This window comes from Tupaia chinensis, unplaced genomic scaffold (assembly GCF_000334495.1).
Source record: "Tupaia chinensis unplaced genomic scaffold, TupChi_1.0 Scaffold000532_1, whole genome shotgun sequence".
NCBI classification, from domain to species: domain Eukaryota; kingdom Metazoa; phylum Chordata; class Mammalia; order Scandentia; family Tupaiidae; genus Tupaia; species Tupaia belangeri.
Window position 1 is genome coordinate 4,736,124 of NW_006160045.1, and position 12,813 is coordinate 4,748,936.

Sequence of the window (12,813 nt, forward strand, 5' to 3'; positions counted from 1 at the left end):
CCGCAATCCCTTCTCCTCCATTCTCCTCTCGGGATCTTGGGCACGCACGCACACGCGCCTGGCGTGAGATTTAAGCCACCGGGTCCGGGACACGAACGGCGGTCGACTACGTGGGAGTCCATCGACATAGCCATTACGCTAACTGCTGGTTCCCAAACTTTCATTTCTTAATACCTAGACTAAGGTTATGGGCCCTGATCTTAACATCTTGAAATGGTCCATCATAAGCATCAGAGGGGAAGTCTGAGTCTGTCCCATTTCCGTCAGAAAAACATACACACCAACAGAGATAAGTAACAAACACATGGACAGAACAAATGCAACCATGCAGATGTTCTTCACCGAGGGAGGAACGACTCTAAAGTGGGACAACAGCCTCACACTTTGCTGTGGGAGCGACCGCCATGTCCCTTCAGAACAACTAGGAGCACTCTGTCCCCTCCTGGGGGTCTTAGAACATCTTCCAGGGCCCTAGATCAGTGGCCTGCCAGCGTGTCTTGTCTGCTAGACCGTTTCTGATGTGTGACAGAGTTAGGGCCCTCAGAGACCGAGTAGGACAAACATAGAGACAAAGGAAACACACTCACCGGCCATCGACCCTCTGATTCAGGAGATCCTGGGGGTCTTAGGAATCCCAGACGAGCCCCCAAATGTAGTGCCCCTGTGGCAAAGTTCCCAAAGACCACCAGGGTGCCGTTCCAATGGAAACATACAAGGGTAGGGTCGCTTTTATTCAGGCTCGAGCCAGGGCCCCCAACCGTCACCGACACAGTGGATCAGAGTTGAGAGCCCCGTGTTGGTTGGGCCAGGTTTTTATTTGGCTTTTAGGGGGAGAGGTCGAGGGGTGCTGAAGAATGCACTCAGGCGACAATACATTGGTTGTAGATTACAGGAAATGTCGCTGTCTCTGGTTGATTGGTTATTAAGCCATTGAGTTAGGCAAAAAGTTACTTTAGGTTTCTGGTATCTCCTTGTTTCTTTCATTGGTCAGTCCTGGTGGGGTGATGGTCTCATGACTTTTTTCCTATGTGCCGGTTCACCTTTTTGAAATGGTGCCGTCCCTCAGTAAGGTGGGACAAAATGAAGTTGTGGGACAAAATGGAGTCACTCGGTTCTGCTCTGGTCCTACATCAAAACTAAGCTTTCAACTTTCTTGTATGTTTGAAGTTATTCTTAACTAAAGAGATTGAGAAAATATGATAGGCTAGGAGTAAGAGGCTCTGAGCAGCAATGGGGAGCAGGATATTGCTCACATTCCCCTGAGTCGTTAGGGTTTTTAAGCCATAGGAGAATAGGGACTCCTCAAAAAGACGTAGAGGAGATGATCAGGATAGTGCTTACTAAGTCCTAACACTTCAAAACATGAACATGGACAATAATATTGGGTTGTTGGGAAAGTCATGATGCATTTTTGCATAGAAAAACAAACAAAAATACATTGCGACTTTCCCGACAACCTAATATTTATATGGCACAGTGGCATAACAACTGGAGGAGCTTTGGAACACCCATATGGAGCTTGATAAAAAAAGATTACATTTTGTTTATAATTTTTATAAGAATATAAAACATAGAATGTTAGGAAAATCTTAAATGAATTTATTTTAAAATTCCAAATATTAAAAAAATCCTAATGAGAAACCTATGTTGGTTTCCCCAAGTATTATTATTTTTTTTTAAATTAATGCTTAATTTTATTTTATTTATTCATTCATTTATTTTAATTTGACCAGAGAGAGACAGAGAGAGAAAGAGAGAGAAAGTGAGGAAAGCAAGCCTCCAGGTCTGAGACTTGAACCATGGATGGCCATGTGAGAGTGTCCAGTGCCTTAACCACCACACCATCTGCTGGTTTGCCCAAATATTTTTTAAATAATTATTTTATTTAATTTATTATTATTATTTTTTAAATTTGCTATAGAGCACATATGCTCACCAGAGAGAGAGAGAGAGAGAGAGAGAGAATGAGAGAAAGTAAGAAAGCAAAGTGAGAAAGCAAGCCACCAGATCTAGGACCCGAACCATGGCCAAAACATGGAAGTCCAGCACCTTAATCACCATGCCACCTGCTGGCCCCTTTTCTTTTATTTATTTTAAAATGTTTGCTATAGGGCACATGCACTTGCCGGAGAGAAACAGAGAGAGAGAGAGAGAGAGCGAGAGTGATCAGATGAGGTCTGGAAAGCCCTGGAATAGACTGCTTTCAGGTACCCAACCTCATCTGATCACTTTGAGAGACACATTGAGAGATAAGAGGATCAGTATTTTGGGGTGACCCAGTAGTCTATTCACATCATACCAGTGTCTAGTGGGTGAAGATTTTCTGAGTTACAGAAGTCCCAGATTTCACTTAAGGCATTATTTGTTCCTGGTAGATGATACTTGGAAAAAAGGAGTTTCACGATCAAATGACTGGAAAATGCTGTATACAAGTTAACAAGTTTTGGGACCTGCAGCTAGTGTAATGGCTACGTTGCTGGACTCACTTGTAGTGGACTGTGGTTTGAATCTGAGACCTGGTGTCTTAAACTCATATCGGACACTTATGCATGCATGCCCAAGATCCCAAGAAGAGAATGGAGGAGAAGGGACTGTGGTGTGGCCATCCCCCCAGGGGGTGATTTCTCGCTTTCTATCTCTCTGCCTCTCTCTATCTTTCTGGCAAGCGCACAGACCCTATAGCAAAAACCTCTCCAAAAAATAAGAAAGAAAGAAAAAAGAAAATATCAATGAGCAGTTGTTAATGCATTTTTAAAAATTATTTATTTTAATTTTTATTTATTCCTTCACTTATTTTAATTTGACCAAAGAGAGACACGGAGAGAAAGGGAAAGTGAAAAAGGAAGCCACGAGGTCTGGGACTGGAACCGTGGTCGGATATGTGGAGTGTCCCGCGCCTTAACCACCACGCTACCCTCTGGTCCCCAAAAGTTAATGCATTTTTAAAATCTTTATTTTCATTAATTTATTTTACATTCATTCACTGTATATCATCGCAGCATACAAAATGAGATTTCCCATCCAGAATACAGTGTATATTGGCTTAATCAATAATATTACTATGCATGTTATCATCAACAAATTTTTCTTTCCTGTCTTGTTTCTTATATTTTTGCATTTTTTCCCCAATTGATTCCCTACTTCTCACCCTCTGCCATTTCCCACCCTCCTCTCACACTGTCTCTGGTATCTACAGTTGCTTTCCATGCCTCTTTTTTTTTTCCCCACATTTTATTGATGTACCAAAAAAATCTTAATTAAATACTGAACAAGTTTAGCTGTTATATACATATCTGTGAACACATGTCTGACTTTAGGCATAAAATTCAGTGAGTAGAATAAACATACTATAAAGTAGCACCTAGCTGAGGCGATATATCTTACTGTGGTCATTAAGTAGGTATTTTTTGGGACCAGCAGTTAGCGTAATGGCTATGTCGCTGGACTCCCATGTAGTTGACCGCAGTTTGCGTCCCAGACCCGGTGGCTTAAAACTCACACCGGGCGCGTGTGCGTGCGTGCCCAAGATCCCTGCAGGAGAACGGAGAAGGGATTGCGGCGTGGCCACCCACCCCGGGGGGGTGATTTCTTGCTTTCTCTGTCTCTCTGTCTCTCTGTCTCTCTCTGTCTGTCTGGCGAGTGCATGCGCCCTATAGCGAAAACCTCTCCCCACCCCCCAAAAAATAGGTATTTTTTTAATCTCAAGAAAAGCCGTTTTAGCTTTCATAAATTAAAATCATAAAATGTTAAGAGAAATTTGCTTAAGACTTAAAGCCAGGGAAAAGGTTAGGATTCTATTCAAATAGTAGGTAGATGAACCTACCAACAGCTTAAGAGAAAACAAAAAATTCTTAAATCTGGAAAACAAAGCATAGGAGAAAAATCAGTCATGTTTTAGTCAAAAGTCATAAATTTTGTCTCATGTAATTAATCTCTCTTCTTTGGTGGCCTGATCTTCCTGTTTAAATTCTGAAAGTTGGGACCAGCAGTTAGCATAATGGCTATGTCACTGGACTCCCACATAGTCGACCGCAGTTCGAGTCCCGGATCCGGTGGCTTAAACTCACGCTGGGCACGTGTGCATGCGTGCCCAAGATCCCAAGAGGAGAATGGAGGAGAAGGGATTGCAGCGTGGCCATTTCCCCTGGGGGGTGATTTCTCGCTTTCTGTCTCTCTGTCTTGCTCTGTCTGTCTGGTGAGCACACGCGTCCTATAGCAAAACCCTCTCCAAAAAAAAAAAATTTAAATTCTGAAAGTTAACATTCAATTTTAGACTTGTCCTTACAATTATATTGACCATTTTCTTGGTTGTTTTTTGGACTGTTGTTTCTGTGTGTCTGTATTGGAAAGTTTTCTTGCAGGATTTCAGGGAATAGATTATCAGTGTCCTTATTAGTTTCTTTACCTTCTGAGATACCGATTGGATGTTTGGACATTTAATGGTATCTAATATTTATCATATGTTATTTTCATTTTGTTGGGTTATTTTCTCATTCTAGTGAATTTTTCTAGGACAGAGATTCTGTCATCTACATCTGAGATGAAATCTTCTGCATGATCTAATCTGCTTTTAATACTTTCAAGGGAGGTTGTTTGTTGTTTTGCTTTTTTAAGTCACGGAACCAGCAGTGGGCATAATGGCTATGTCGCTGGACTCCCATGTAGTTGATCACAGTTCAAGTCCCGGACCCGGTGGCTTAAACTCATGCTGGGCGCATGTGTGTGCATGCCCAAGATCCCGCCGAGAGGAGAATGGAGAAAGGATAGCGTGGCCATCCTTCCGGGTGTGACTTCTCACTTTCTGTCTCTCTATCTCTCTCTGTCTTTCTGGCAAGCACACACACCCTATAGCAAAAAAAACTCTCAAAAAAAAAAAAAGAATTGATTATAATAATGAAAAAATGGAAACAACACAAGCATCCACACATGAGGGATTGGGCAAATAAATTTCAGCAAAGCCCTATGACAGGACACAAAGCTGTCACTAAAAATGATGTAATAAATTTTTTTTGAGAATGAAGGGTTGCTCACAAATTTACTGTTGAATGAAAGATTAGGGGCCAGCAGGTGGCGTGGTGGTTGAAATCAACCATCACGTTTGAGTTTTGGACCAGGCGGCTTGCTTTCTCACCTTCCTTCTCTCCAGTCTTTGGTAAGTTATAAATAAATAAAATTAAATAATAAAAAAATTAAAAATTAGATTAGAGAGTAACATTAAGAATAGTTAGCTCGGGGGACCAGCAGTTAGTGTAATGGCTATGTCGCTGGACTCCCATGTAGCTGACCACGGTTCGAGTCCCAGATCCAGTGGCTTAAACTCACGCCAGGCACATGTGCATGTTTTCCCAAGATCCTGAGAGGAGAATGGAGAAGTGATTGCAGCGTGGCCATCCACCCTGGGGAGTGATTTCTCGCTTTCTGTCTTTCTGTCTCTCTCTGTCTTTCTGGCGATTACCCTATAGCAAAAACCTTTCAAAAAAAAAAAAGAATAGTTAGCTCGGGACCAGCAGTTGGCACAATGGTTCTGTCACTGGACTCCCATGTAGTCGACTATGGTTCGAGTCCTGGATCCGGTGGCTTAAATTTATGCCAGGCGCATGTGCTTGCGTGCTTGCCAAAGATCCTGAGAGGAAAATGGAGGAGAAGGGATTGTGGCATGGCCATCCCTCCTCCCCGGGAGGTGATTTCTTGCTTTCTATCTCTCTGTCTCTCTCTTTCTGGTGAGCACATGCATCCTATAGCAAAAATCTCTCCAAAAAAAATTGTAATAATAATAGTTCGCTCTGGAGCTGGCATATGGTGTGGTAGTTAAGGTGCTGGACTCCCATATGGCTGACTGCTGTTATAGTCCTGGACCCAGCAGCTTCCTTTCTCACTTTCCCTCTCTCTATTTGGTCAAATTAAATAATAATAAATTAAATACTATATATAGTTCATTTGTTAGCTCTGCAGCCAGCTGGTACCATGGTGCTTAAGGCACTGGATTCCCACATTGCCAATCAAGGTTTGAGTCCTGGACCTGATGGCTCGAGAATCTTGCCAGGCATGTGCGCCTGTGTGCCCCAAATCCCGAAAGAATGAAGAAGGGATCGCTGTGTGACCATCCCCCTGGGGGGTGATTTTTCACTTTCCATTTCTCTGTCTTTCTCTCTCTGTCTCTCCAGAGAGCACGCAAGCCCAGTGATAAAAACCTAAGAAAAGAAAAAAGAAGTTAGCGCTGGGTGATAGAATTTGGAGTGATTTTTACTTAAACCATTCTTCTGTATCCTTTTTATCCTCTCTAGTAGTTATGTATGATTTTAGTGAGCAGAAAGGAAATGGAGTTGTTTCCATTTTAGAATAACAAATGCAAATAATTAACCTAGAAAATGTAGTAATTTTGACATAAGGTTAGGTCTTTATTATTCAAGGAGCTCACACAAATTGTTAAGAAACTGTTGAAGAGCTCAGTAGAGACAAGCAGAAAACATGAACAAACGATTCAAAATAAAAAGGTGGTAACAAACCCGTGGATCATTATAGACTCACTTGTAATCAGAGAAGGGTACATTTATAATAGATAATGAGATAGCATTCACTGTTTAATTAAATTCGCAGAGGTTGTCCACTGCCATATTGCTTATAATAAAGAAAAATTAGGGATCAGCAGATAGCATAATGGTTATGTTGCTGGACTCCCACATGATTGACTGCAGTTCAAGTCTTAGATCCGACGACTTAAAACTCATACCAGGCACATGTGCATGTGTACTCAAAATCCCAAGAGGAGAATGGAGTAGAAGGATTTGTGGTGTGGCCATTCCCCCAGGTGATTTCTCACTTTCTTTTTTTTTTTTTTGGAGAGGTTTTTGCTATAGGGCGCGTGCGCTCGCCAGACAGACAGAGAGAGACATAGAGACAGAAAGCGAGAAATCACCCCTCCAGGGGGGATGGTCATGCCACAATCCCTTCTCCTCCATTCTCCTCTCGAGATCTTGGGCACGCATGCACACGCGCCCAGCGTGAGTTCTAAGCCACCAGGCCTGGGACGCGAACGGCGGGCGGACTCGTGGGAGTCCAGCGACATAGCCATTACACTAACTGCTGGTTCCCTGATTTCTCACTTTCTGTCTCTCTGTCTCTCCTGTGAGCACACACACCCTATAGCAAAAACAAACAAACAAACAAACAAACAAACAAACAATCAAAACAAAACAAAAAAACTCTCTCTAAAAAAGAAAATTTAATACTATCATTTAAATGTGATACATTCCTGTGATACTGTTAAAAATTAAAGATTACATTGCAACCTGGAAAAATATACCATGTGAGTGCAATATACTTTGAGTAGTAATTGTCAGCTCAGGTGGAGAAAGTGGGATTGTTCAAGTACAGAGATTTGGGTTAAGTCCAGTTCTGTCACTTAGTAATGCTGTGATTGTAGGCAAGTTGCTTAACGTCCCTGAGCTGTCATTTCCTCTTTTTTTTTTTTTTTAAGAATTATTATATTTATTTATTATCGTATTTTTTTCAGTTTGACCAGAAACAGAGAAAGAGTGAGAAAGCAAGCCGCCAAGTCCAGGACTCAAGCTGTGGTTAGACATGTGGGAGTCCAGTACCTGGCCATGTGGGAGTCCAGTATCCTTAACTGCCATGCCACCTGCTGGCCCCACCATCTCTTTTTTTTTTCTAAAAATGAAATACTTTCTGGTTAAAATGTATAACACATGACACAGAACCTGGTGCTCAGTGTTTATCCCATAAGTATTTGTTGCAAGCATGAATGATAGATGTTAAATGCTGTATATAAGAGGATGTTTTGGGTTTTTCTTGTTGTTTTTGAGAGATTTTTCTTTCTTTTTTTAAATAATTATTTATTTAATTTTATTTATTCATTCATTTATTTTAATTTGACCAGAGAGAGATACACAGAGCGAGAGAGAGGGAAAGTGAGAAAGCAAGCCACCAGGTCTGGTACTCGAACCGCGGTCGGCCATGTGGGAGTGTCCAGTACCTTAACCACCACGCCACCTACTGGTCCCGAGAGATTTTTCTGTGTGGCGCGTGTGCTCACCAGAGAGACAGAGAGAGACATAGAGACAGAAAGCTAGAAATCACCCCCATGGGAGATGGCCGCACCACAATTCCTTCTCCTCCATTCTCCTCTTGGGATCTTAGACACACACACATATGCGCCTGGTTTGAATTTTAAGCTGCCAGATCCAGAACTTGAACTGCGGTCAACTACGTGGGAGTCCAGCGACGTAACCGTTTACACCATCTGCTGGCCCCTCAGATGATTAATGAAGAAAGACTGGAGGAAAGAAACAGCAAAATGATTAGTGATTATGCTACATTATTGTAACAAGAATGTGGATGATTTTAAAATTTCCCACTTTTTACTATTTGGTGGTAATAATTAAAACATTACCTAAACACATACTTAATTTCTGTCTCCCTTCTCCGAGTGTACTATTATGTTTACTGTTTGATAAGTTTTGAGACTTGATTACGTTTTCTTCCTTCATTCTTTCACTCAGCCAAACAACTTAGAATAAGCCTTGACCTCTTTCTTTTCACACTTAACATCAAATCTATCTACAGATCTCATGGGCTCTGCTATTTAAATATTCAGAACCCTATCATTTCTCATCACCTCCACAGCTACCATCCTGGCCCAGCAGCCTCTTGCTTAGAATATGATAATAGCCCAACTGATCTCTCTACTTCTACCTTTATCTCTTTCTAGTGCGCTCTGAACATAATAGCTCAAGTGCATCTGAGCGGACTGTGTCACTTTGATGCTTAGACAAACGCTCCAGTAGTTTCTTATCTCATTCTGAATAAAAGCCAAAAGTAGCCTACAGGAGCCTATAGACTCAGTCCCCTGTCCTCAAACTCACATCTTTCTCATTTTATTTCTAACTACTCTACACTTAACTATTCTCTGTTTAAAATCTCTTCGTGCAGGGGAAAGGCTGGCTCTTTCCTTTCCTTCAAGCATCTACCAAATGCCACCTTATCACTGAGGTAGGCCTTCCTAAACCACCATATCACCCCATTCTCCCCACCTCCCAGCATTCATGTCCCTTCTCAGATTTATTTTTCCTGTTTTCTTTCTTTTCTTTTTCTTTAGCACCATTTGACTTTATATATATGGCCTAATATGTACAAGCTTATTTTTGCCAAGTATGTACAAACTTCTTCAATAAAATGACTTCAAGGAGGCTGGAATTTTTGTCTCCTTAGTTTCTTAGCACCTTGAATACGGTAGCACACAGTAAATACTCAGGAAATATTTATTGACTGCCCGACTGTTTCTTACAAGTTAGTCTTAGTCCCAAAACTAGTTTGAAAGCTCTCAGAGGAAACGGCACATGTTTGCTTTTGTGCCTGTCCCCACCTTCAGCCCTCCTCGAGCACAGAATGAAGCAAGCTAGACAGGGCACACTATTGATAAGCAGACATCTGTTGTTGTGGCTGTACTCTACCTCAGGCTAGGACTCTAGCCAAACCACTTGAGGAAGAAGATAGGCTGGCGTTGGAAATATTCTGTTACTTTGGTCTGGGTGGTGATTCCATGTGTACATACAAATGTGAAAACTTATTAAGCCATGTACTTTAAGATCAGTGCACCTTAGTTATCTTTGAAATGAAAAAAATGAAAATAGTCTGTTGCTATAGGGCACGTGTGCTTGTGTGAGAGAGAGCATGAAATTGAGAATGCACTCACTCCTTGGGCCATGCCACAATCTCTTCTCCATTCTCTTCTTGGGATTTTGGGTAACCACACATGTGCACTTTGTGTGTTTTCCAAGCCACCAGGTGCAAGACTTGAACCAGGCTGTCACTCATGTGGGATCCAGGCTTGTTAACCACCATATCACTGGCTGGCCCAAAATGTCTTATTCTTTGACATCTCCAAAGCAGGTTAAATATGCTAAACGATACATAAAGAAGATCAGGAAAGAGTTCTTTATGTTTTTTTCTTATTAAGATTTCTAGGGACCAGCAGTTAGCGTAATGGCTATGTCGCTGGACTCCCATGTAGTCGACCGTGGTGCGAGTCCCGGACTCTGTGGCTTAAACTCACGCCGGGCGCGTGTGTGTGTGTGCCTAAGATCCCGAGAGGAGAATGGAGGAGAAGGGATTGTGGCGTGGCCATCCCCCCTGGGGAGTGATTTCTCACTTTCTGTCTCTGTCTCTTTCTGTCTTTCTGGTGAGCACATGTGCCCTATAGCAAAAACCTCTCCAAACCAGAAGAAAAAAATATTCTAGTTAGTTTATTGAATTTTTTGTTTTAAATTCAAACTGAAACTAAAATAATATTTATTCCTTTGTCTTTTGCAGAGGCAGCAGCAGCAGAACTTCACAAAAAAATCAGAGAAGCATTTGAAGTGTTTGACCACGAGTCAAATAATACAGTGGATGTGAGGTTTGGAAATGTTTTCTTGGTTATGATTCTAAATTACTGAGACAGCTCATATGACAGAAGAGGGTTCATTTCTTCTTACATTGTACATTGGGTTTATTACACTGTTAAAAGTATTTATTTTCCTATGCCCTATAAAAGGTCTTTGCTAACTATTGCCATTTGTTGTTATTCATAATCTGGAAAAAGAATACATCCACATTGCTCATTCCAACCTACAGATGGCAAGCTCTGTGAGCGAGATGAACTCTACTGTAGCTTTAGTGCTTGGTACATAGTTGGCACTCAGTAACTATTTGTTAAGTGGATAAATGGAATTTGCTTTTTAAAATACTTAGATATATATTATCAAGTCATGTATAGAGTAACAAATAAAGATGAATAATATTATATTCACTAAATAAAATAGTAAAAAGAACCAAAACATAGAACATAAAAAGATGAGAGAAAGACATGAACACTGATAGATCTGAATGGAGAACAAGAGACAAAGAATAGCTTCTGGCTAAAGAAACAAACAAAAATGGCAAAAGGTATAGACACTATACAGACTTGAGTCTAACAGAAACTATAGGATCCGTGCTGCACACATGAAAGACAGGCAATGAAGCCATTCTTCAAGGAGGCCAGGCTAAGTGAGGATTGTTTGACAAAGTCATAATCACAAGACTCTGTACAGAGGCAGGCAGAGTGGGAAGTCATTTTAAAATGGTACTGGATAGGAACCGGTACTTAGAGACCATCACATCCAGTGCTAGTCGGGGGACTAAGCGATGTAAACTCAAGCTAAACTGAATGAACAATATGAGACTTAATTTTAAGACAATTGTAACTATATTACTGTCTTTGTTTCTCATACCTAAAGATAAGATTGGTAATTGGGGGTGGGGGGTGAGCGGAGGTGGCATGGTTGTTAAGGAATTCATCTCCCACATGGCTGACCACAGTTTGAGTCCCAGACCGGGCAGCTTGCTTTCTCTGGTGAGTGCATGTGCCCTATAAAAAATTACTACTAATAATTAATATAATTAAGTAAATAATTCTTTAAAAAAAAGACTGATAAGTGTGATAAGTTTCATTTTATAAAGTTTTGTTTCATACCACAACTGTTTACAGGCCTTACTGTAGCGAATAGGTGGAGAATGCATTTAAGTACATTTCTCCAGCATTTAACTGTAGCAGGTCTTGGATGAACCGTGGTTCAGCCATTGCTGAGAAGTGTGAGGGTGACATGCAGGTTGCAGCATTGCATAGCTTCAAGTGGCCCTGGTCACATCACTTGAGTGACACTATGGAGCACCAGACCCTGAGTGTGACTGTCCTAGCGGGAAGATAAGTGGGTGGGATGGTGGTGGTCATAGGGTTTGGCAGGGGATTCTGAGCTTGTAACTCTGGCATGAAATTTGAATCACTAAAAACATGAACAGCAGGCCAGCAGGTGGCATAGTGGTTAAGGTGTTGGACTCCCACATGGCTTACTGTGGTTGGAGTCTTGGACCCAGCAGCTTGAAAATCACGCCGAGGGGACCAGCAGGTGGTGTAATGGCTACATCGCTGGATTCCCATGTAGTCAATTGCAGTTCAAGTCCTGGACCCAGCGGCTTAAACTCACACTGGGTGTGTGTGCATGCGTGCCCAAGATCCCAAGAGGAGAATGGCGGAGAAGGGATTGCAGCATGGCCATCCCCCGGGGGGTGATTTCTCGCTTTCTGTCTCTCTGTCTCTCTCTGTCTGTCTGTCTTTCTTCTTTTTTTTTTCTTTTTTTGGAGAGGTTTTTGCTATAGGGTGTGTGTGTTCGCCAGACAGAGAGAGACAGAGAGACAGAAAGCGAGAAATCGCCCCTCAGGGGGGATGGCCATGCCACAGTCCCTTCTCCATTCTCCTCTTGGGATCTTGGGCACACACGCACACGCACCAGGCGTGAGTTTAAGCCACCGGGTCCAGGACTCGAACCACGGTTGACTACGTGGGAGTCCAGCGACATAGCCATTACGCTAACTGCTGTTTCCCTCTCTCTGTCTTTCTGGTGAGTGCACGTGCCCTATAGCAAAAACCTCTCCAAAAAAGGAAGAAAGAAAATCACGCCAAATGCACGTGGGTGCGTGCCTAAACTGAGAGGAGAAGGAAGAAGGGATTGCTTCTCCTGGGATGTGGTTATTCCTTCTAGGGAGGTGATTTCTCACTTTCCCTCCCTGGATCTTTGTGTCTCTCTCCTTTCCTGCAAGCATGCGCACCCTATGACAACAATAAATAAATAAATAAATAAATAAACTAAACTAAAAATAAAAAGTTCTAAGAAACAAACAAACAAAAATGTGAATGGCAATATACTTGGCCTCAGACTTCTAAATGAGACTGAACTGTCCTCCTGGGGGCAGGAGAGAGAGATCTTGGTTGAGAAG

General features: G+C 41.9%; 1 protein-coding gene across 1 annotated transcript in view; it reads left to right on the top strand.

Annotated features, from left to right (window-relative positions):
* Nucleotides 1–701: 701 nt before the first annotated feature.
* DRC8 (dynein regulatory complex subunit 8) overlaps nt 702–12,813 on the top strand; it is a 102,018-nt gene continuing 89,906 nt past the window's right edge. The window contains exons 1-2 of the mRNA XM_014591104.1: nt 702–795; nt 10,333–10,414. Coding sequence (XP_014446590.1) covers nt 702–795; nt 10,333–10,414 — 176 coding nt within the window. The remainder of the gene's footprint in view (nt 796–10,332; nt 10,415–12,813) is intronic.